General features: G+C 49.4%; 1 protein-coding gene and 1 long non-coding RNA gene across 12 annotated transcripts in view; one reads left to right on the forward strand and one right to left on the reverse strand.

The window, feature by feature from the left end:
• Window positions 1-2,523: 2,523 nt before the first annotated feature.
• LOC118588436 lies at window positions 2,524-4,400 on the reverse strand. Its single transcript, XR_004945595.1, has 2 exons — window positions 4,254-4,400; window positions 2,524-3,166 (listed from the first exon to the last, which is right to left on the reverse strand). It is a non-coding gene; the product is annotated as an uncharacterized LOC118588436 (long non-coding RNA).
• Mink1 (misshapen like kinase 1) overlaps window positions 3,812-23,454 on the forward strand; it is a 41,964-nt gene continuing 22,321 nt past the window's right edge. For 6 of the 11 annotated variants that reach the window (XM_036194739.1, XM_036194741.1, XM_036194740.1 and 3 more), the window contains exon 1: window positions 3,812-4,104. In XM_036194739.1, the coding sequence (XP_036050632.1) occupies window positions 4,048-4,104 (57 nt within the window). In that variant the 5' untranslated portion in view covers window positions 3,812-4,047. The remainder of the gene's footprint in view (window positions 4,105-23,454) is intronic. The other 5 variants (XM_036194746.1, XM_036194744.1, XM_036194747.1 and 2 more) reach the window with 2 other exon arrangements.

Consider the following 23,454-nt stretch of genomic DNA (forward strand, 5'->3'; position numbering starts at 1 on the left):
TAATTTTTTTTTTTAAGTAGAGAGTTCCAAGCTGGGGGGGGGCACATAACTTTGGGAGGCAGAGGCAGACAGATCTGAGTTTGAGGCCAGCCTGGCCTGCAGAGTGAATTCCAGGACAGTGAGGGATACACAGATCTCTGTCTCAAAACGCCCCCCCCCCAAGACCCTTAGCCTTGACCTCCAGCCTTCACTTGTACATGTACGTACACACACACACACACACACACACACACACACACACACACACCCCGATGTACCTCTGAACAGATGCACACACACAACAAAACACTTAATATCCAAGAAATCCCCCTCCTACACACAGCAGTTCCTGGTACTAATTGGCATCCAGTGCATTAATTAGTCTCATTGTTAGCACTTAAATATCTCTTTCCCTGGGGGACCATTACTTAACTGTAAGGTGGAGGCAGCAGTTGCCCAAAGCTGGGCCAGGGGATAGACTGACTTCTGGTTCTTAGTTCTTAGTCTCACAGTGTTTGAAGACAGGGTCTGGCTAGGAAGACAATCCTGCCTCTGCTTCATGCCCAGCTACGACAGAGTCTTGCTGTACAACTCAGGCTGGCCTCTAATTCATGATCCTTGAGCCTCTTGCCTCAACCTCCTGAGGGCAGGGGTTGCAGGGGTCCATGGTCCAGTTGTAGTCCAGGTTCTTGCTAGAAGGCTAACAGTGTGGGGGAGGCAGGTAGCCACCCTACCTCAACCAAGAACCAGCTCCCACCAGTCTTGCCCTCCCCTTTCCCCACTCCAGGGATTACATGGCCTCCTGAGGTGAAGGTGGTCGTTTATCCCATCCGCGAGATGTTGGTTTGCTCATTCGTTTATTAACATCAAACATTCCAGGAATCCAGCATCAGCAAATTTATTGAGTATGTACTGAGCGCCTCTCTATTAATTATTTAATTCATTTTAGACTCTCACTGGCTGACTTGAAATCCACTGTGTAGATCAGGCTGGCCCTGAACTTGCTGTGATCCTCCTGCCTATGCTTCCCACATGCTGGGATTACAGGTGTGCAGCATACCTGGATTTTTGTTTGTTTCTTAAGACAGGGTCTCATATAGCACAGGTTGGCCTGGATCTCACTCTGTAGCCCAGGCTGGCCTTGTATTTGCAGGAATCCTCTTGCCGCAGCCTCCAGAGTATTGGAATTAGAGATTTTAGCCAGTGCACCAGTGCTAACCGCCCTAACATCTACTTTACAGATAGTTATAATTGAGCTTCAGAGAAGTTAGGGATTTGCCTACAGCAGTCACTTCAAATCATTTCCTGTACTGTACAGCGCTCTCGACCTTCAACTACTGTAGTTGCCTACTAGACAACAGAAGCCTTGGTTCAGTTTAGCATTCTCAGAGCATTTGAGCAAGTGCAAGGCCCGGGGTTCCATCCTCAGCTCAAAAAAACAAAAAACAAACCCTTTGGGGTTGGGGATTTAGCTCAGTGGTAGAGCGCTTGCCTAGCAAGCACAAGGCCCTGGGCTCGATCCTCAGCTCTGGCAAAAAAAAAAAAAAAAAAAGCATTTGAAGGTGCTAGACCCTGTGCTGGACACGACTGACATCATTTCTGCTTAGATTCACATACTTAAAATTCATAGTATCAAATGTTACCAAATGCCCAAGGCAGCTAAACAAAAGAGCCAAACTCACCAGCTCAAGAAAGATGTCAGGGCCAGCAAGATGCCTGACCCGTCAAGCCTGGTGACCTGAGTTAGATCTATAAGACCAACGTGGTGGAAGGAGACCCCCACACAGAGGTAGACCTCTGACCTTCTTATGTGCACGGTAGCACTCGAGCATGTGCACAAAGCCACGTAACAAAATTTTGTCAAACAATGTTCGTAGACAGGTGATTCCAACACGTATCTCAAAGCAAAGGCCAGTGGGAATGTTGACAGCTAGTGTCTCGGTTTCTACTGTGTAATGAAACGCCATGACCAAAAGAAACTTGGGGAGGAAAGGGTTGATTTCAGCTCACAGTGCTCAGGTCACCCTCCATCAGTGAAAGAAATCAGGGCAGGAACCTGGCTGATGCAGAGGCCACAGAACAGTGCTGCTTACTGGCTTGCTCCACCTGAATTCTTACACAACCCAGGGCTGGGGGGTACCACCCCTCGTGGGCAGGGACCTCTTACATCAACCATCAATCAAGGAAATGCTTCACGGCTTACCCACAGGCCAGTCTGGTGGGGTGTTTCTCAACTGAGGCTCCTCTTCCCAAATGGCTCTAGCTTGTGTCAAGTTGACATAAAACCAGCCAGCGCACTGGAAGTCAGAGAACACTCCAGGGTAAAGAAAAGTAAGTGCAAAGACAGGGAAGAGATGTTGAGTTCTGGGAGCTTCAAGTGGAATAGCAGCTCAGTACAGCTGGGACACATTTAAGTGTGGCTTATTAAAACACAAGACCAAAAAAGAAAAACGTCCGTGAGGCCAAAGAAACGGGCAGAATCTTGAAAGTCTTTGATATCCCTACCCACAAGGCAGCGGGAGTCAGCCAAGGGTGTACTTACTCTTTTTTTTTTTTTTTTCATATAGTCACTACATAACCCAGACTAACAGAAAATGTAATCCTCCTGCCTCAGCTTCTTGAAAACCGTTTTAAACAGAAGGATGTCAGGTTTAAGTTTTAGGAAAATCACTTCTGGATATGAAGAACTGCGGGTGTCAGGCAGAGAGGCCGTGTAGGAGGAGGACAGAGTGATGGGGAGAAAGGAGGGCTGGGCAAATGAGTCAGGGGGGCATCCAGACCAAGTCCATCCAAATGTGCCAAGACGGCTCCAGAGAATTCAAACTCACTGAAGCGATGTTTATAACTAAGGCTGGGAATGGGAATTTTCAGAGGGAGTATTAGTGTTGGAAGAGATCTTGAGACGCGCAGAACCTTCTTGCCTCAACTCCATAGAGAAAGAAAAGCCGAGAGAGGCAAATTCACTCGCTCAAGGTCACACAGCACATTCGTCAGTGGCAGAACGTGACTGTCTATTTCATAGTTACACAGCATCACCCATCCTCTAGTGAGACTAACCAGCGGGAGGTGCTGTGTCGACATGAGTAGCTCTAAGGTGCTGGAACAAAACTTGGAGGCACTGGATGCAGTTCCTGCCTCTTGGGCTTCGCCACTAGCAAGTCCAGCGATAGTACTTTCCTGCGGAGCACTGTTAAGAGAAGCAGAGATAAGGGAGTGCGGCCGGAGTGCCCATCCGAAGGGCTGAGATCCGCTCCCAACATCCGCACGCCAGCTAGGAGAGAGTAAAGGGCAGACAGCACCCCACACACACACTTCCCTCCCACGTGGTCCCTCCAGCCAAGTTCTCACGGACAGGCCCCTCCCTCGGCGGCTCCACTGTTGCCATGGCAATTGGGTGGGTGGACAGCCCGTCCTATCTAGAGGCCACCAGCCCTCGCGTGGGGAGTTGCCATAACAACCCCCGAGTAATAGAGGGGGTTGAGTCCCGCCTCCCTTCCCCCGCAAATAGAGCGGTGGGTGGTTTGATTGGCAGCTAGGCACACGAAAGAAAAGACGGGAAGGAAAGGAGTCAAGTAAAAAAATCCAGGAAGAAATTAGGGGAGAGGAGTCAAAAAACAATAATAATAATAATAATAATAAAAAGGGGGAAAGGAAGGGAAGGTGCGTGTGTGTGTGTGCGCGCGCGCGTGTGCGTGAGCGCGCACGCGCACCAGCAGGTGGGCGCGCTCCATCCACGCCAGGCTCCCGCAAGGCTCGGGCCCGGCGCGCGCCCTCCGCCCGCTCTCCTGCGCCTGCGCGCAGGTGTCGGCGCCCGGCGGGAGGGGGCGCCCGGCGCGCTCGCGTCACGGCCCGCTCCGCGCGTGCGCAGGGCAGCCGGCGGCTCGGGTTGCAGGCGCGCGGGTGAGAGCGCCCGTCAGCCGCTGGGTCGGTCCTCCCGCTGGCCCTCCCCCTCCCCGGCCTTTGGGGCAGGCGCGGTGGAGCCCGCCCCCCGGGTCCCCCGATGGGGGAGAAGCGGCGACGACGGCAGCGACGTGAGCGAGCCGGAGCGTGAGCGGCCCTGCGGCGGCCATGGGCGACCCAGCCCCCGCCCGCAGCCTGGACGACATCGACCTGTCCGCCCTGCGGGTGAGCGCCGCCCCCAGCCTCGCCCCCGCGCCCCCTGCCCGTCTCCCCGGCTCGCGCCGCCCGGGGCCCCCCGGCCCTCTGCAGATTCCCGGAGCCGGTCCGGTCCCCACCCTGTGCTGCCCTCCCCCACACTGGCCTGCCACCCCTACCTTGCTGCTGGGATTCCGAGTCCCCACCCTTCTAGGCGTTTGAGGGTCACCTCTAGTGCCCCTAAATCCTGCTGGGCATCACCTGCAGAGTCTTTTTTTGTGGCCCCCCTCACGCTTCCTCGGCCCTCGTGTCTCCTTCCACCGCCACCTCCTCCTCCGGCTCCTGGAATTTTGACTTTGCAACTGCCTCGGCCTCCCCCTCTTCCCCCGGTTTCTTCCTCGCCTACCCCTGAATTGCAACTTGGGCGGCGTTTCACCTCCTCACTCCACCCCACACTCCACCTACGTCTCCATCCCACGTTCACTTTCTCTAGCCCTTCGCTCGCGTTTCAAGTGCAGCGTTCCAGCTCCAGGCATTTCCGGTCTCGGGGTCCCTGAATATTACATTACTAACTCTGCAGCGGTGTAGGGCTGGGAGGACGGACAAGTGCACGGAGGGGGGGGGGGGGAGGAAGGGAAGCCTTGATTCCCTCGGAAACTCGGGCCGGAAGACGATGTTTACATACATGTACACACAGAAAACACATGCTGCCTGTGGTCAGTAGTGAGGGGTTGGCGAAAGTCATCGGGGTGGAGGCCAAGGAGACCTGAGGGAGGGGGCTCATTAGGAAAGCGGTTAAGAGGAAGCCCCTGTGTCAGGAATGTGCTTTGAAATAACCCAATTATTGTTCCACGTGGGGCGCTTTCTCTCTCTCTCTCTCTCTCTCTCTCCCGGAATTTTTAATCCAGCAGCATTTATGTGTTTTTCTTTAGCGGGCAGCTTTGTCTTAAGGGCAGTATTGTGATCTCAAGGTGAACCACTCCAGACTGTCTCCCAGGAGGTGTTTTGATTCCGTGCCCTGCGAGCTTTCCCAACCGGCCTCGGTGTATATAGAGCAGGATTTCCCACCTCATGCTTAGCTTCTTAGAAGATCCCTGAGCACATTGTCTTCTGGCTTTTGAATTAGGCAGGGAAAAGGCAGTCAGCCCACAAGTGCCCCGGATATGACTGGAGGGGAGAGAGAATTGAAGAGAGCAGAGTCATGTTGTTAATTGGGTTTCTCTAGGTGACACAGTTTTTTTTTTTTTTTTTCCCTTGCCATTCAGGTCATAATTTGTTTGGTGCAATGTTGGGTTATGCTGGAGATAATGGAGATAAGTTTTAGGAGAACAAGGCTGAGCATTGGAGGATCTCTCTCTCTCTCTCTTTCCCCCTCTCCCTCTCTCCCTCTCTCCCTCTCTTCCTCTCCCTTCTCCCTCACTCTCCCCTCTGTCCCTCTGCCTCTGTGTGTGTTTCAATGGGGGGAAAGATCTGAAGGCCATGGGAAGTCAGTCCAGTCATTGTTTAAACTGGGGTGCTCAAGTCCTTTGGGATGGAAGGTGGAAATCCAGGTTTTGAGTAAAGTCTCTTAATGTGCTCGGATTTGGAACGATACTGCAAATTGAAGTTGTTGATTAACTCTGGCCACAGGTTCTCTGGTGACCGAGACACTGTGACACAGTGAGTAGGTGCAGACCATGACCTTTGATTTGAACCTCAGTCCTCTGCTTGCTTCTCTTTTCTTTTGGGTTCTCTGGTAACTTCATCTGGGCCCCCATCTTGGGATTTCCAGCAATTCTGCAATTGCTGTTTGACCTTGGACATGGCATTTCCCTTCTGGACTTCCCTCCTTGAGTGTGTTGGCCTCCTCCTGGTTCTCTGCTCCTTCTGTTCAAGAGAGTTGGGTGACCTGTTCCCTGTCCTTCTGTCTGTCCTGCCTTCTGCCTCTGAAGGAAACAAAGCACGTCTCTCGCTCCGGTACTCAAGGACTGGAGGTAGAGCCTTGCTTTCTTAAGATGGAAAGGCTGCTGTCTTCTTGCTGCTGGCTTCTCTCAGTCGCTCGTCCCATCCAACACACCTCCAACAAGTGCTGCAGCCCCATCAGACGGCCGGCTCAGTCACACCTTATTCTTCCGTTCCGTTTTCTAGAGAGACATGGCACTGGTATTGGTGGTTGGGATAGGGTGGGCAAAGCCTTAATGAGCCTAAGATGTCTTTCTCCTCGTGTTTCAAGATAAGGCTGGTAGTGAGAGTAACGGTCTGATATTAGAGAAGATTGAATTGCACTAATCTCTTAGCAAGGAGGCCAGATGGACCTGCTACTTTGCAACCACACCACCCTTGACTTCTTGGGCTGTGTGTCCAACAGTATGGTGGGATAGTGTAGTTGGGGAGGAACATGAGTCTGGAGTTGCTTTCCTAAAGTCAAGTCCCAGTCTCCTCACCTCCTGTAGGACACAGGCCTTGGTCCTTTATCCCTACTCCTGCAGACTCTGCAAAGAGTCTTATTTCCCTAAGCTCCATTTTCTTGCCTGTGTGGTGGCAATGTCAGAATAGCACTGAACAGAGAGTTACTGAAATTAAATGAAATGCTGCACATTAAGTTTTCACTCAATTCCTAGCATAGAATTGAGAACCATCCCAGGACGACTCTAATAAATAGCACTCTCTTCCCTGCTTTATGTTTTTGTAAAATATTTTTTCGTAGTTCTTATCACTAGTTGACATAGGTTGATTTCTGTCAATCTTGACCAAAATGTGAATTAGGGCTCGAGGTATAACTCAGTGGTAGTTCTGTTTAGCATGCATGATATCCCAGGATCCTCAGTGCCACAAAATAAAAGCACACTGTCAGCTAGAATTCTGTTTTGTTGTGTCTGTGTCCCCAGTGCCTAGAGCAGAGTTTACATAGTGGGGCTCAGATATTTATTAAATAAGTGCGTGATATAGTAACTGAAAGCTATTAGCATAATGCTTGCTTAAAATGCTCAAGAAAAGATAAGACCTGCTGGGCCGTGGTGGCACATGCCTTTAATCCTAGCACTTAGGAGGCAGAGGTAGGCAGTTCTCTGAGATTGAGAGTAGCCTGGTATATATAGTGAGTTCTAGGACAGCCAGGGCTACACAGAGAAACCCTTTTTGGGGGGACAGAGGGGAAGAAATGGTAGACCTGGCCAGAAGAGATGGCTCAGTGAGTAAAGGCAGTTACTGTCAAGCCTGCTAACAACCCTGAGTTTGAGCCTCAGAACCCACATGGCGGAAGGAGAGAATAGACTCTCCTGGGTTGTCCTCTGATTTCCACTCGTATGCTATGATGCACGTATGCGCTCACACTCACACATACACACACAAACATAAATATAAATCAATCTACTGGGTGTTGTAGCACACACCTTTAACCCTAGCAGAGGTAGATGTGATCTCTTTGAGTTACAGGCCAGCTTGGTCTACATGGTTCCAGGACAACCAGGGCTGCATAACAGAGAAACCCTGCCTCAAAGAAACCAGAGTTCAAGGGCAGCTTGGGATGCATGAGAACCTGTTTCAAAAACAACAACAAAAAGAGTCTCTTCTGAGATGCCTTGGAATCAGACCTTGGGGTAATGCAGAGCTCTGGATGTGTCTAACCAAGCCGTGACCCTAAAGTTAGTATTATCTGAGAGAAAATTTGGGCCTTTAGTTTCAAGTCATCTTTGTCTGTGTCCAAACTTGGTTGTGTTCCAGAAGAGCCTTCTGACTTGGCACTGCAGCTTCTCCCAAAGAATAAAGCATGGACAGAGGTAGCTGGGAGAGGAACCAGCAGGCCCTGGGCTGACCTCTTTCTTTTTACATTCCTGCTTTTGGTTGACCCACTTCATAAATCAGTTTCTCTCTACTGTCCAGCGGCTAGAAGTTTTAGACTGCAGTGTCTCTGAAGCCGTGGAGCCGGGGAGCGGGCAGTGAGGCTGTATTGAAGCCAGACCACAGCACACCTTCAAGGGATTTCTTGTTGGGTGGTGGTTGTTGACAGGTGTTTTTTCTCAAATGCTTTTGCATGTTCTTTTGTGTCTCTCAAATGGTTGTCGGTGTTCTTTGAAGATGTCTTTCCTCCTCCTCCTCCTCCTCCTCCTCTTGTCCGTGCTGCGGAGCCAGTATCACTAGGGAAGCTGGCAGTGGGGCATATGCCTAGGCTGCTGAGCCGTGTGGGACTGCGGGTGTGTGCTGAGCTGCTGCTGTCCACAGGGTGATGACAGATGTCACAGGCAGAGGGATGGGAGGACTGACCTCCTGCAGCAGCAGTGAAGGCATGTAGTGACTTTTCTTCTAGAGAATGACAGAAGGGGTGGGGGATTTGAAAGCCTGTGACATTTGAAGTGATGTAAAATGTCGCTTTGGTAAAATGATAAAAAGATGATGACGGACGGAGTGCATGGCTGGGACGGGGTGTTCAGCCCTTACCCAGACCAGGAGAAGGACGTCACCGCTCTTTAGGATAGGACAAATTGCCATAGTCTTAGTGGCACATGAAGGAGCGGTTCTTTGGGAAATTGAGGTGTGTGTATATGTACACATGTGTTCATGTGAGTGTGTGGGTGCATATACCTGTGGAAGTGAGGGAATGTTGGATGCCCTTTTTTCCCCATTCACCACCTTATCCCCTTGACAGGGGGCCTCACTGACCCAAGGCTTGTTATTTGGGGCTAAGCTGGCTGGTCAGTGAGCCCCTGACTATCTACCTGTTTTATCCCTCCTCTCAGTGTTGTGGTTACAGGCACACATTACCCGTGCCCAACGTTTTGAGCAGTTGCTCTCCACTTGCCGCTGACATCCGAATGTTTGCACATGTGGTGCTCTCTCTCACTGGCTAAGCCTCCCCTCTGGCCCCGACCGTGAGGGTCTGACAGAGGAAGGGGAAGAGGGCTGGGAAGGTGGCTCAGTGAAGTGTCCACTGCACAAGCATGAGGGCCTGGCTTTGGGTCCCCAGTACCCATGCAAAAGCCAGGTAGTGTGGCACATATCTGCCATCCCAGTGCTGCGGGCTGAGGCCGATGGATCCCTGGAGGTCATTGGCCACTTAGCCAAGCCAAGTAAATGAGCACTAGGTTCAGTGTGAAACCCCATCTCAAAAAATCAGGTAGCGAACCATTAAAGAGGGAAGGAAGATACTGATGTTGACCTCTGCCTCCCCACACACACTGCCACACTCACTCGCATGGTACCTACATATACATGTACACACATGATTGTATATGTAATTCTTTGGTATCTTCCCCTCCCCTCCCCATTAGCAGGAAGGAGGGTCAGCAAGACTTTGGTCTGGTCTGCCCCTCACTCTCACCCCAAGGGCTTATGATAGTATATAGGGTCCAGATCCATTCAGCTATGAACTGTGTGCCTAAAACAGGGAAGGTACACTATTTGGTCTACTTAGAACACTTTGTCACTTAGGGGAAAGGATGACAGGAAGTGTACAACTTCTGTTGACAGACTTGCAATTTGGTTTAGGTCTGTAAACAAGGAATGCAGTCACCTGTCCACCCAATCACACATAATCGTCTTGGAATTGGACAGCATCTCTAGAAGCCATCTGAATCTGCCTGCAGACTTTGGTCTCCAGAGTCCTGTCAAAGTTGTGGGTGCTGACCTTTCCTTCATCACTGAACATTGTCAGTGTGCTGTTGACATCAGGTTCCAGACCCTATGGGAAGGATGTGATACTGTACTCAGTACTGTACTAAGCTTTTGAACCAGTACTCTGTGAGCATTCCTCTAAGAAGTGCCTTTGCAAACCCAAACCTTAGAAGCACTGCCCCCCACACCATCTCCTGCTGGGGTCTTGTAGTGCCCAGGCTGGCCTCAAACTCCTGGGCTCAAGTGGTCCTTCTGCCTCAGCCTCCCAAGTGATTGGTCCTACAGGCATGTACTACCATGTCCTCCTAGGCTCTCCTCATCTTTTTGTTTTATGAGTGTTTTGACGGCATCATGTGTGTGTTTGGTGCCTGCAAAGACATAGGATTCCCTGGAACTGGAGTTACAGGCAGTTAGTTGTGAGCTGCCACATGGGTGCAAACGAGGGTTTGAGCCCAGGTCCTCGGAAGAGCATCCATGCTTTTAGCCTCTGAGCCATCTCTCCAGCCCTGTTCTTATCTTAATGGTTAGTGCTTCCTCAGTATCTTAGAGCTCTCAAGGTTGGGCATTCATATTAATTTTGATTGTTATGAACTTATATTTATGTTTTGTTGTGCTGTATTTGGTGGCCAATCATCTGGAACTCCAATGTTCAGTCCCATATTCTCTCAGAACCCACTTTATAACCCAGTTTATGCCACTAACCCTCTAGACTTTTCCCCTCTTAGGTTGAAAAATAGAACAGAGAGTAATTAAGTTAGTGAATGGACTTTTTAAAATAATTTGCTCATATATGAATGTGTGCATGTATCATGCATGTGTGTCCCATGTTGTGTGTGTTAGAAATCAGAGGACAGCCTTGGGTGTGCATCCTCACTTTCTACCTTATCTGAGGCAGAATCTTCTGTTCACTGCTGTGTGAGCCAGGCGAGCTGGCTCCAGCTTCCAGAGCTGCTCCCTCTCTCTGCCTTCATCTTGCCTGAGGAACACTGCACCTGGCTTACATAGCTAGGCCCTGGAGGCTTGAACTTGGGTGCTGTGCTTTCGGTTAGAGCTTTACCCATGGGCCATCTCCCCAGTCCTAATCGACTTGGTGGTTATTCTGTTTTGCTTTTGCTCATCCCACTTTGGTTGCCCAGGCTGGACCGGAATTCCTGTAGCAGAGGCTGACTCAAACTTTCTCTTCTTACTTGAGTTCCCCAAGTGCCGGGGTCACAGTGTGACTGCACAAGTTTTGTTTTGTCTTGTTTTTCTCGTTGACACTGTTCCCTGCTACATAGCATTTAGATTTAATTAGGTATTGAAAGTAACCTAGGGATGATTTAAAGTCTACGGGAGAATGTGTAGCTTCTCTGCACACACTGCATGATTTAGCTGTGCTTGATGACAAGGGCGTGTAGTCCTAGCAGCGTTGTCAGGTTGAGGCAGGAGAATTGCAAGTTCAAGGCCTGCCTTACTACAGAGTAAGCCTAAAGCTGGCCTGGGCAACTTAGTGAGCTGTCTCAAACTCAGAAGTAATACGAGGGCTGGTGAAGCTGGGTGTAGTGGCATACGCCTTTGACCTCAGCCCTGGGGAGGCAGAAGCAAGTGCAGCTCTGTGTTTGAGGCTGGCCTGATCTATCTACATAGTGAGTACTAGGACATCCAGAGCTACATAGTGTGACCTTGTATTTGGGGGGGAAATACTGAAAAGAAAAAGAAAAGAAAAAGGGCTGGTGTAAAGAAAGGGCTTAGAAGTTAAAGAAAGGCACTTACTGTCAAGGCTGATGACCCAAGTTTAGTCTCTGAGACCCCCCCTAGTGTTTGTTTGTTTGAGACTAGAGTCTGGTTGTTAGGTTAGCCTTGGAACTGCCATATATCCCCGGCTGGTCTCAAAGTGCTGGGATTATAGGTTTGTGCCACTCTGCCAACTTTTTTGCATTATTTTTTTGATTTGAATTGTTTTAAGACAGGGTCTTACTTTGTGTCCTGGCTGGCCCAGAACTGAGTATGTTAATTCCTTGAGTGTTGGGATTAGAGATGTGAGTCAACACTCTTAGACTTGTTTTTACGAGACAAAGTGGTTGGTTGGTTGGTTGGTTGGTTGGTTGTGAGGCATAAGCCTAGCTGGCATTGTTTTAAGAAAAAGAAAAGAAAATAGAGATGAAGCAGCAGGTAGGTAGAATTAGTTGGTGGTTAAAAATGGAACTGCATCGTTGGTCAACAACTGTGAACTATGAGTCTGAGGAATTGAAAATTCCGGACTTAGCTTTGGTGCAAAGAACTTATTCTGAACCTTTCTTGGGAGGAAAAAAAAGAAGAAGAAATGTTTTCTAAACTTAAGAGATTGAATGTGGACAGGGTATGAGACTGTGCCCTCACATGTATATATTGAGGGAGGGCTCCTGAGTCTTGAGTGTGGACTCACATGTGGTTCTGTGGGGGTGGGTGTCCCTGTGCCCTGGGAGCTGAATTGTTAGTGTGAGTGGTGGCTGAGGTAAACGTGTCTCAAGAGTAAGAACAGCCAGGCTCGGCCTTGGACTTAGCTCTTACGGTCTGCGGGAAGTGGGATCCTTCCTCTAACATTAGCCAGCTTCTCTATATAAATAGACGAGACTCATTTACATTGTGTGCAAGTGAAGGATGAGTGGGGTGTGTAGGGGGAGTGTTAGTGATTTTTGAATGCTCCAAAGGAAAGAGGGTTGGGGAAGCCACAAGTCTTGGGCTTCTTGGAGGAGCCAGACTCCAGAAGCAGCTTGAATGTCTGGTGGATGGAGTGTGGAAGATGATGGGATGGGCTGTGAGGAGTTTGGTGGCACAGCCTGTGGGAGCAGTCTGAGAGGGGAAGGCGATGGATGGAGGAAGTGGGGACTGTTTGAGAAGAATGAGGATGGCTGGTGAGGGAGAAGACCTTCCATGGAGAAGAAGGTAGTTAAGACCTCACACTACAGAAGTTCATGTCCTCACAGCAGGAGGCCATTCAGGCCAAAACTGACAGGTGAATGGACCATTCCTGTAGCCTGGGAACCCCAGCCAGCATTCAAGGCTCACCGAGTGCATATGGCACTGAATGCTTTTGATTCACCTTTGGTACTTTTGGCTGGCTCTTCTGCGGGCTGATAACAAGTTGGCCTTCTGAGGGAGGGTGGAAAATCCTAACCCTTTTCTACCAGGAACTGTTTGAGCATGGGATTTGAAGAGTGGTCTGTAAGTTATTCCTAGAACAAGAAGTTAAAAGGAGTTTTCCATGGACAGCGATTCCTAACAGGGAGAGACTGAGAGTCAGAAAGTCTGAGTGAAGAAAATTCCACCTTCTTCAAGATCTACCACAACTTGTTTCCCCACCAAGTCTTTGTCGTAGTGCCAGCCCTCAGCTGATTACCTTATCTCTTTCTTAGAGGCCATATGACTTAATTTGATTACACATTACTGTATATACCACTTCCTTGTCCTGGGGATCCTGACCCACACTTCCTATTGATCTGTTACTGCTTATCAAGATGCTGAGTACAAGCCAGGGATTCAGTAATTATTCACTTGGTTGGAGACAGGGCTCTTGACTGGTTCTACTGGGTTTAGTTCTGGAGCCATAAAGGATGGCTAGACTATAGCGAGCCCACGGGAACCCAACAGTGCAAGTTAGTGCTCAGTGGGTCTCAGCTGAGTGGCACTGCCCTCCAGGGTGTGTTTAGAAACGCTGAGGAGGGAGGTTTAACTGTTACCTATGTCTTGGGAACACTCAAGGCACTTAGCATGTGGGGACGAGGATGTTAGCTATCCTGCAGTCTTGCAGACAGTGCATTGAAGAATTGTTTTTCCACTCTTGGTTGTTGGTACAACTCGTGTGAATTTGTTACGGGTATGGGAGAGGCTAGTTGGGTGTCTTCTGTAGGTAGGAAGGCGTTCTTGCCTCCTGTTCACCTCTTTCTGGGAAGAGTGAGGAATTACTTTTGCACATGGCACATATCTCTCAGACTGAGAGCTGTGTCTGCCAGTACACCTCTGGTTACCTGCCAGACTGTAGGGAGGTTTTCGTGTTCTCTTCACTACCCACCCACTTTTCAAGGCACATTTGTGAGAAAGTGGTGGAAACCTGCAGAACCTGGGCTTTCGTTCCCAGGAGCTCAGAGAGGAGCCTTCAAGGAAACAGCTGAACAGGGAACTCCAAGAGCAGAAGTAGGGTATGAGCAGTGTTAGAGAGAGAGAGGCCAGGGTATCTGTTTCCTCGCTCGTGTCTGTTCTTTTGCATGTCCCCTCAAAGCTGGAAGAAGGAGTCTCATTTCAGATCAGTTGCTAACAAACTGAGAGGCGTACTTGCCCTTGCCCTCTCAGTTCTTACCCCAGCTTTCCCTACCCCTCTACCTTGTGGGGAAGTCTGAGAGGGCAGAAGACACCTTGCCACGGTGTACCGGGCCACAGGAGCCAAAGGTGTGCAGCAGGACTTGATAGACAATTGTGTTTGTTTAGCTGAGGGTCAGAGCAACTGGCGAAGTCCCTCCAACCTTAGCAAGGCCGTGGGCACTGCTGTGGGACATGCTCAAGGCAGGTTGGGCACAGGAACATGTGGGCCAGAGTCTGATTTTATGGCCCTTGAATCCTCTCTCATAAGCCCTTCTTTTCCTATCTTTCTTCAGTTCAGTACAAAGGATGCTTTGATATGAGTCATTTGTATTTTAATGCGTTCATTTCAGAAGGGGGTTTGGAGCTGGACCGAGGAGTACTCACTGTGTGCTAGGTCCTGTCCTTGTGTGATCTCAGTTTCCCTCACAGTAGCCCTTTGAGAGGTGGATGATGGATGAATCACACTTTCAACAAGAGAAACTACTTGGAAGTTCAGTAACCTGTCTGAGATCTGAAGTTGGACAGTCAGTGAGCAGATAGGCCTAGTTTGGGTCTCAGATCTGACTCACCACAGAAAAGAGCTTTTGTTAATTGCCTATAATTGGAGACAAGGGGGTATGGGAGTGGGCATTGAAGGGAAGGCAAGAGGGCAGGAGGGCAGTGTCTGGTCAGCATCTTGTACTGTTTTCTGCTTGTTTCAGCTGCAAATGTGTAAGATTTTTATGACCTGTGGCAAATGGGTTTTGTAGGTTTGCTGAGGACTTGTGAAGTCTTTGGTAACTTTTAGGACATGGCTCATTTAATGGATTAGAGACAGCCAGTGTGAAAATGGTCTCTGCCCTCTAGGAGCACATGGTTCAGATCTCCAGGTCTGTGTCTTAAAAAAAAAAAAAAAGATTTATCTTTATTTTGCATATATGAGTGTTTGTCTGCATGTGTGTATGTGATATATGTGTGATGCACTGTGTGCATGCCTGGTGCCCATGGAAGCTGGAAGAAGGAACTGGAGTCTCAATTACAAGTGGCTGGGAGCTTCCATATGGGTACAAGGAACTGAATCCAGATTCTCTGCCAGAGCAGCAAGCATTCTTAACCATTGGGCCATCTCTCCAGCTTCTAAAAACAAAACAAACAAACAAACAAAAAAAAAAAAACCCCTTTAAATGGTTAAAATGTGTAACGTCGCATTTACATTTAGTATTTTTTAAGTGTACGGTTTTGCAGCATTAAGTAAATTCCGTCACCATTCTCCAGATGTTTTCCTGTGTCTCTGAGTCCATCAAACACTGTTCTGTGTCCTGCTTCCCCGGCCCAGACTTCTTCCCTTTTTGTTCAGAATTGAGCAGAGGACTGGACATCGACAGATGCTTAATAGTTGTCAAATCAGGCGAAGTGAACTGTTTCAGAGCCATCAGCTGACTTAGAACATGGCCCTCGCTGCTGGCGGTGATGCACACTCATGGGCCTTTGAAAGGGGCTTCCAAAGAAAGGGCGTCTTGGAATCACAGGGGATTGAGTGGGCAGTTAGAAGAGAAATGGTTTCTGTATTCTGCCCCACGTAACTTGCAGGAACTCCTGGCCATGCTGTTGTTCTTGTATCTGTCATCAGCTCTTTATTTCATGTCATCCTGGTGCTCTGAGGGGCTTGTGTTAAAGCAGTGGTTCTCAACCTTCCTAATGCTGTAACCCTTCAATATAGTTAGTTCCTCATGTGGTGACCCCACCCATAAAGCAAAAATTTGTCGCTACTTCATAACTGTAATTTTGCTACTGTTATGATTTGTAATGTAAATATCCGTGTTTTCTGATGATCTTAGGCAACCCCTGTGAAAGGGTCATTCTACCCCCAAAGGGGTAGTGACCCCACAGGTTAAGAACCAGTGTGTTAGAAAAAGCTGGAAAGAAGACCATTTAGAGGGTGAAGATAATACAATTTAACAGCTTTCTGCTTTTGTGCATGAGGTGGGTGCATGTGCTACTGGAACAATTTAGAGTGAGGTCAGGCTCTGCTTTCCTCTGAGATGCTCACACCGGTGGGTGATCACAGCAGTGGACAGACTCAAAGCATGACCCAGAAATAGCTTGTGTATCTTAGAACAGCCCTGCCGACCTAACTTTTCTTGTCCATGCAGTCTAACAGTTTATTCTTTGACCTTTGGTGGGATGTGGGAAACATGAGAGAGAGAAGTCTTGGTATTCGAGTAAGCCAGGAAGAGTGGTGGCCTCGGAGGTGAGATGCAGGCAGTAGAGGCCTGCAGGTCATGATTTGGAGGTAGTAACTCAAGGGCACATGTGGGTAGGACTGTGCCCTAGATTATCACTCAGAAGCCTGCCCTCCAGACCTCCCCACTTTCTCAAGATAGCGTTGATCCAAAGTAAGGGGAGTCTGTAGATCAAAAGGTCCTTTTCTCTGTTTTAGAGGGACTGCATGTATTTAGCCCAGTATGAATTGAGGCTGATTTGCTTTTCTTGGATGGAGGTTACCCCGCCCTACTGCTCCGAGTCTGAATAAGGAAATGTTCTGTCACTTCTCTTAGAACTTGTCTTCCATGGGTGTCCTCCTGCAGTCTGGCATGTTGTTGACACCTGCATCCTGATAGAGGCAAACGGGACTTTACTGCTTGTTGTCCAAAGCAGAGCACCCACCGGCCACCTTGCATTTGAAGAGTTGGCAGCAGAAGGCCAAGGCTCTAGAGCTAGAGCTGACTTCTGATACTTAGGTGCTTGGTAACCTGTTGGATTGCCCAGCCCCTGGCATATTTGAAGTGTTCGTGAGTGCTGGTCATCCTGGGGTCCTAGGTGTGTAGTCTGTTCAGCAGGTTAACAATGAGTACTTCGCTATTCCCCTGTCCTGGCTTCATGACCTCATGGAGTAAAGTTGATGTCTAGCGAGTTCCCAGTTGGAGGCCTGCCAGGATGAGGGCCTGCTCATCTTCCATAGCTGCTTTTGAGCAACAAGATCCATGGAGTGGGAGTGGCGACCGGAGACCCGGTACTCCTTTCCATTCCAACTCTAGCATAAGTCTCTCCCGGACTTGGTTTCCTCCCCTGCAAAATGAGGGGGTAGGAACTCAGTGGCTTCCAGTCAGAGTCTCAGTCAAAATCACCTGCACATAGCCGGGCCTTGTCCAGGTGATTCACCACACTTAGGGTGGGGCCCTGGTGTCTTGGTTTCTTGTCCAGAACTGCAGAACCAGACTCGGGACCCAAAACTCCTTCCGTAACTCTGAGTTCATATTATAAGGTGTTTTGTTTGTTCTTTTTTAGTTGTGTGGGGTTTTTTTGTTTTTGTTTTTTGACAGGACCTCACTGTGTCACCTTGGCTGACCTAGAACTCGCTCTGTAGACCAGGCTGGCCTTGCATTCAGAGATCCACCTGCCTCTGCTTCCCAAGTCTGGGATTAAAGGCGTGTGCCTCACCTGGGTTTATTCTTACCATTGATTTAGACATGCAGATCAGCCAGGCATGGGTTCTCTGTTGGAGGGAAACTCCACTGTGTGTTACACCAGGCAAAGCAGGAGTTGAGAAGAATGATATGATCTTGGAGAGGCATGGGGAGATTGCAGGTGGGCATGCTGTTGGGGTGCAGGCATGGGGTGGAATGAGGGACACAGAGTAAAGGGAAGGTGACTTTTGGGGTGTTGAGAGCCGAGAGACTATCCAGACTATCTCTTGGTGCTGAGAGGAAGGAATAGGCAGGACCAAGGGAGGATTGACTTTGGAAGACCAAGTATTTACTTGGATTTTGAGGATTGGGGGTGGGGCTGTAATAGGCTTTGGCAATAGGCTTGGATTCAAATCCTGCTACTCACAGTGTGATCTTTGGCAGACAGCCAGCACTCCACGCCTAGTTTTTATCCTTTATAAAACGAGGATAATAAAACCCATATAATAGGGCTGTGGAGAGTATCAAATGAAAGAGCTTAGCCTGGTAGATGCTTATTAGATGGGGGTCATTGTGAAGCCCCTTCTCTTATTGAAGAGAAGGAATCTACAGCTCAGTTAACATTCTCTCCTGACTTAGTGTTTTGTTTAAGAAGGAGAAAACTAGCCAGTCAATTGATTTCATAATTGCTGTAATGAGTCACAGCCCCAGGTGTAGGTCTGGAATTCTGGAGCCTGGCTCCCATTTGCTTGTCCAGGAGCTTTCCAACAGCTCCTGAAAGTCTTCCAATGTCCCCGGGAGAAAGAATGACTTGAAAATCTTATCCAAACATGAAACTCCTGTTTGACTTGCCCCTTGAGTCAGGATTCCCAGCAATTGGCCCTGCCTCTGTGTGTGTGTGTGTGTGTGTGTGTGTGTGTGTGTGTGTGAGTGAGAGAGAGAGAGAGAGAGAGAGAGAGAGAGGGAGGGAGGGAGGGAGGGGGGGGGGAGGGAGAGAGAAAGCTGTGGACCCACCCAGAGGAAGCACTCAGCCGGAGGGGACAGTCCGGTGGGGGTACAGTTGGCATGTGAGAGGTAGGGCATCTGTATAAGCATGCAAGAGCTTATGTGAGGCTCAGACTCAGGGCTGCGCAGTGGAGACACAGTCTTCCCTCGGAGTCCTCGAGCCTCCCTGCCCTCTAGCCTTGACTGGGTTAACTCTTAACTGTGCCTGTGGCTCCAGTTGAAATGCCATGTCCTTAGCTGCCCTCCCTTCCCTATCATGTCTTCCTAACAGTACTCTGTCCTTTTTCTTTGCTTTCTTACAGCCATGTAACTATATCTTCCTTCAATAGATGCTTTGCCAAGTAGACTGTGAACTCCCTGAGGGAAGGGACTCTTTCTGTTCTGTGTATTACCTGCCACATTCCAGATTCTGCAGCCTCTGCATCCCAGCTACTTCATTTAAATACATAAAAGATTTATTTTATGCATTTGAGTGTTTGCCTTTGTGTATATCCGTGCATTGCATGCATACTAACCTGAGGAATTAGAAAAGAGCATGGGAACCTGCAGCCAGAGTCACAGATGACTGTGTGTCTAGGACTATGGGTGCTGGGAACTGAATTCATCCTCTGCAAGAGCAGCAAGCACTCTTAACTGCTGAGCTGGCTTTCCACTGTTGTCCCCACCTAAGAACAGGCTAGCTTTGAACTTGTTATGTAGCACGGTGACCTTGAACATTTGGTCTTCCTGCCTCCCCTCTTGAGTGCCGAGATTACAGGTGTGCACCATCTCTTCCAGTTTTGTGAGATGCTGAGGATGGAATCTGGGGTTTCATGCATGTTAGGCAAGCATTCTCCCAACTGAGGTACACCCCCAGCACTGGGCACTGGATGTGTATTATTTGTGTGTGTGTGTGTGTGTGTGTGTGTGTGTGTGTGTGTAGGTCTGAGGACAACTTCACAGAGTCATTTTTCCCCTTCCACCTTTACATGTGCTCCAGGGAATGCACTCAGGTTCCCAGGCTTTCGCAGCAAGCTCCTTTACTCACTAATGGGTGTTTATTGAGTGAATGCGTGAACTGGCCCACAGAGTTGGTGTGAAAAGGGGTCAGAGAAGGTTTTGCAGGCACAAGAAGAGAGCCAGGCTGGTGAAAAGTCAGAAGGCTGTGTGGGTGCTGTCCTGCTGGTCAGGATGATCCTTCTTAGGTCCTTTTAGCTGTAATTTCTTCTGGGTTGGTTCTTGGTGGAGCCAGGAATATCTGGTCTCCACCCTGTGGAGAGTAACCCCAGCCTTCCTTTCTAAACCTGTGATTCAGACACTCTTTCTTCCACACCCTGCTGGCCCTACCCTCTACCTGCTCTTCTTCCCTGATTCAGCCTGGCACCCTGTGCTCATTTCTTGATTCTCTTTGTTGGCCTCTGAACACTTTAGAACCTTCCAGTAGGCTGTTGTCTGAGGGAAGGGAGGGGTCCTCACCTTCTGCCCTTCTCATCTGGCCTCACCTTTCTGTCTCCAGAGGTGCTGGGGATTGAACCCGGGGCCTCCTCTGTGTTAGGCACGTGCCTGCCCTCTGAGCTATACCCCAGCGCCCCTTTTACCTCTTGTTGGAGACAGGGTCATGAGTTGCCCAGACAGGCCTGAGCTCTGCCTCTGTCTCCTGGGGAGCTGGGATAACAGGCTTGTGTCAGCAGCAGACCCAGCTGCTCCTTTTTTAAAAAACTCTTTTTCTTACCTCTCTTATGACATCCTGTTGGATTTCTTGTATAATTAGAGCAATGTAGAGCACAGGCAGGGCATGGGTCTCTTCCCTGGCTCTGTGGACACTTGATTTGACAGTAGGAGGCTGGCAAAGAGGCATAATGATTTGTTTGTGCTGCAGTTGAAAATCAGCAGGGAGAAGCCTTGTTATTACCCAGCCCCTGATTACTGGTCTAGTCCTCCTCCGTTAGTTTAGTATCTGCCAGAGTGAATGGGTCTGGTGTCTTGTGCCTCCCTCCCTGCCAGGCACAGAACCTACCATCTCCTTTCTTACCTGACTCTTCTCAGTTCTGCTCATACTGTTTTCTTTCTCCTGAGCTGCTCCTTTTTACTCTGAATACAAGAAACATCAACCATCTTAGAAAACCACCTCTTGCCACAGTTCCTCTGTTATGTGGAGGTCGATTCTTCACAGTGACTAATGCAAATTTGTAGCATGTTATGGGCTTGAAGGTGTTAAGAAAGAGGCTATGTATGAGAGGTTAAATGACGTGCTCATTTGTCTAAACTACATAAAGGATCAGAGCTGGTACCCAGACTTTTAGTTTTTGGCACCATCAGATCCTTAACTAACGGCTGCCTGTCTTTGCAGCCTGAGCTCCTGACTTTCCATACCATACAAAGTCTGCCCTTTGGCGTCCTCTGAGTAGGACCAATAGGCTGTTGTCTGGGGCGGGGAAGGAGGCCGTCACCTCTGCCCTTCTCATCTGGCCTCGCCACCTTTCTGCCCCCATGGTGCTGTGTTAGGCTCGAGCCTGCCCTGAGCTACACCCCAGCGCTCCTTTTACCCGTTGTTGGAGACAGGGTCATGAGTTGCTCAGACAGGCCTTGAGCGTGTGGTCCTCTACCTCAGTCTCCTGAGGAGCTGGGATAACAGGTATGTGCCAGCAGACCCAGCTGCTCCTTGAACTCTGTTCTTCAGGAAGACTGGGCTTCACCTTTCTGTCCTGCTGCCTGTGGTCTCCGGGCCCTTACTCTAGTGTTACTGTTTAGGCTTTGCCAACCATAGGAAAGGTCTCTCCTTTGGGGGGAAAATCTGCTTTCTGGTAATACCTACTCACCAAGCATGTAAATCATAGGGTACTGATCCATATGAGCCCCCCCCCCCCCCCCCCCCCCCCCCCCCCCCCCCGCAAGTCACTTTTAGAAAACCTTGTTTTCTTTCCTCCTTTTCTGGAGACTCATGTAGCCCAGGTTGACTCAGACTGTGTAACTGAGGATGACCTTAAGCTTCTGCCCTCCTACTTAGGGCTGGAACTGTAGGCAGGTGCCACCATCTGCCTCCTTTTGTGTGGTGCTAGGAAGCAAGCTCAGGGCTTAATATATGCTGGGCAAGCACTCTACCAACAGCGACAGCCCAGCCTTTGAAGTGTCATTTCCCCTTCATGGTCATCTTGAAAGGATGGTGATAACCCCAATCTAGTGTTAGAAACCACCGCTTTAAGGAACAGTTTTCGTTTATTTCTGTTTGTGTGACAGAAAGTTCAGCCCTGACCATCAACAACTTGTTCTAGCAGAATAGACAGGCAAAGAGTTAGTTTATAAATATCTGATTGGTATCCTGAAAGGGTGGCCATAGGGTACTTTGGTTTGGAACCGGGACACTTCCTGTAGGTAGCCATGTTTAAATTGAGATCTAGAGGGCTGGGCATGAGCCATCCAGGTACTGCAGAGGGGAATGATTAACTTGAAAATGGAGAGCATGTGTAAGACAGGCTGAGGTGCAGTAGACCTGAGAGAAACCCAGTAATGTGTGGGCCTCCTGCCCACATGGGCAAGAAACAGAGGGGCACCACGAGTATGGGTAAAGCTCCCGGTAATTTAAAAGCATTTCAAATTTTATTTTATGTGTTACATGTGGGTGTTGGAGGACAGGTGCATTTGGCTTTAAATTCGGGTCATCAGGTCTGTGTACAAGCGCCTTAGCTATTGAGCTGTCTCGCTGGCCGAAAAGTGAGAGATATGGAGGCACTCACTCTCAGTGCTTACTGGCTGACTCATGGTGGGCAGGCACACTGATGTTGGACTGTCTTCAAGCAGTGGGGCGTCATGCTGGTTTGGGAGCAGAAAAGAAAGCTTAGTTAAGGAGGTTAAGTGTGCAGGGGCAGCTGAAGGGAGAGGTGGGGAGGGAGGGTCTGTAGGAGAGAGGGGTAGAGGGGTAGGTTTTGTAGAGCAGAGGGGTCTGAAGTGGCAGCTGACAGAACTGGAAGACATGGAAGGAATAAACTGAGGACGAGGAGGAGAAAGGACCGGGTAGGGCACACAGGGAGGGTGACAGAGCAGGGCGTCAAGGGGGTCGGAGAGAAAAGACGCTGTGGCTGATGAGTGGACCAGGGGCCGTGACCCGTATGTCATACACAACCTCCCCTTCTGTGACTCACCTTTCCAGCCGCAGAGGGGCTCAGAAAGCAGGGTTGAAATGCACTGAATCTCAGTGTCTGGGTTTATGGGTCTGTCCTCAGATGATCTCATTCCTCAGCACCAAATACATGTAAAGAGACAGACTGAGAACTTTGATTTTAAAATTAAAGCATTTTGGCCAGGGGGTGGTGGCGCGCACCTTTAATCCCAGCACTGGGGAGGCAGATGCAGGAGGATCTCTGAGTTTGAGGCCAGCCTGGGCTACAGAGTGAGATCCAGGACAGGCACCAAAGCTACACAGAGACACCCTGTCTGGGGGGGGTGTGTGGGGGTGTACTTGTGCGAATGGAGCTCATGGTGGCATATCACTGTGCCTTTAGCAAGCCATTGTATTCAGAAGAACCGCACCCATCAGCCTCCTTTCCTGCCTCCCTCTGCTGAAAGAACTGAATGAAGCTGGATTCAAGACTTCCCAAAGCAGGAAGCCTGGGAACGGACGAGCTCCTCCCGGGAAGGTCCTGGGGAACTGTGCTCTCCACATCCAGCACTGCAGCTAAACTCCATGTCCTTGTAGCTGCCAGGTCCAGGCAGACCTTTTGTTTGCCTCCAGCCCCAATGAGTGGCTGGAGTGTTGTTCTCATTGCCTTGGAGTCTTGTAGATTTCTTAGACCTGTTAAGGATGTTTCAGAGACCGGGCTAGTGAGTGGCTGATCAGGTAAAGGTACTGTTGCCAAGCCTAACAACCTGAGTCCTGTTCCCCAGGACCCACATGATAGACAGAACAGCCCCCCACAAGTTGTCCTCCTGCACATTCTGTACCAAGCTAGTTATTCTGACACACTCAGCAGCGAACAAGAGACCCTGTGTCAAATGAGGTGGAAGGAGAGGACCTATGATCTAGAGTTGTCTCTGACCTCCACACATAATGGCATGCATGCACCCTTACCCACACAAATGCTTTTTGGTAGCTAGCAAAATAATTGAC

Source organism: Onychomys torridus, chromosome 8, assembly GCF_903995425.1.
Source record: "Onychomys torridus chromosome 8, mOncTor1.1, whole genome shotgun sequence".
Taxonomy (NCBI): domain Eukaryota; kingdom Metazoa; phylum Chordata; class Mammalia; order Rodentia; family Cricetidae; genus Onychomys; species Onychomys torridus.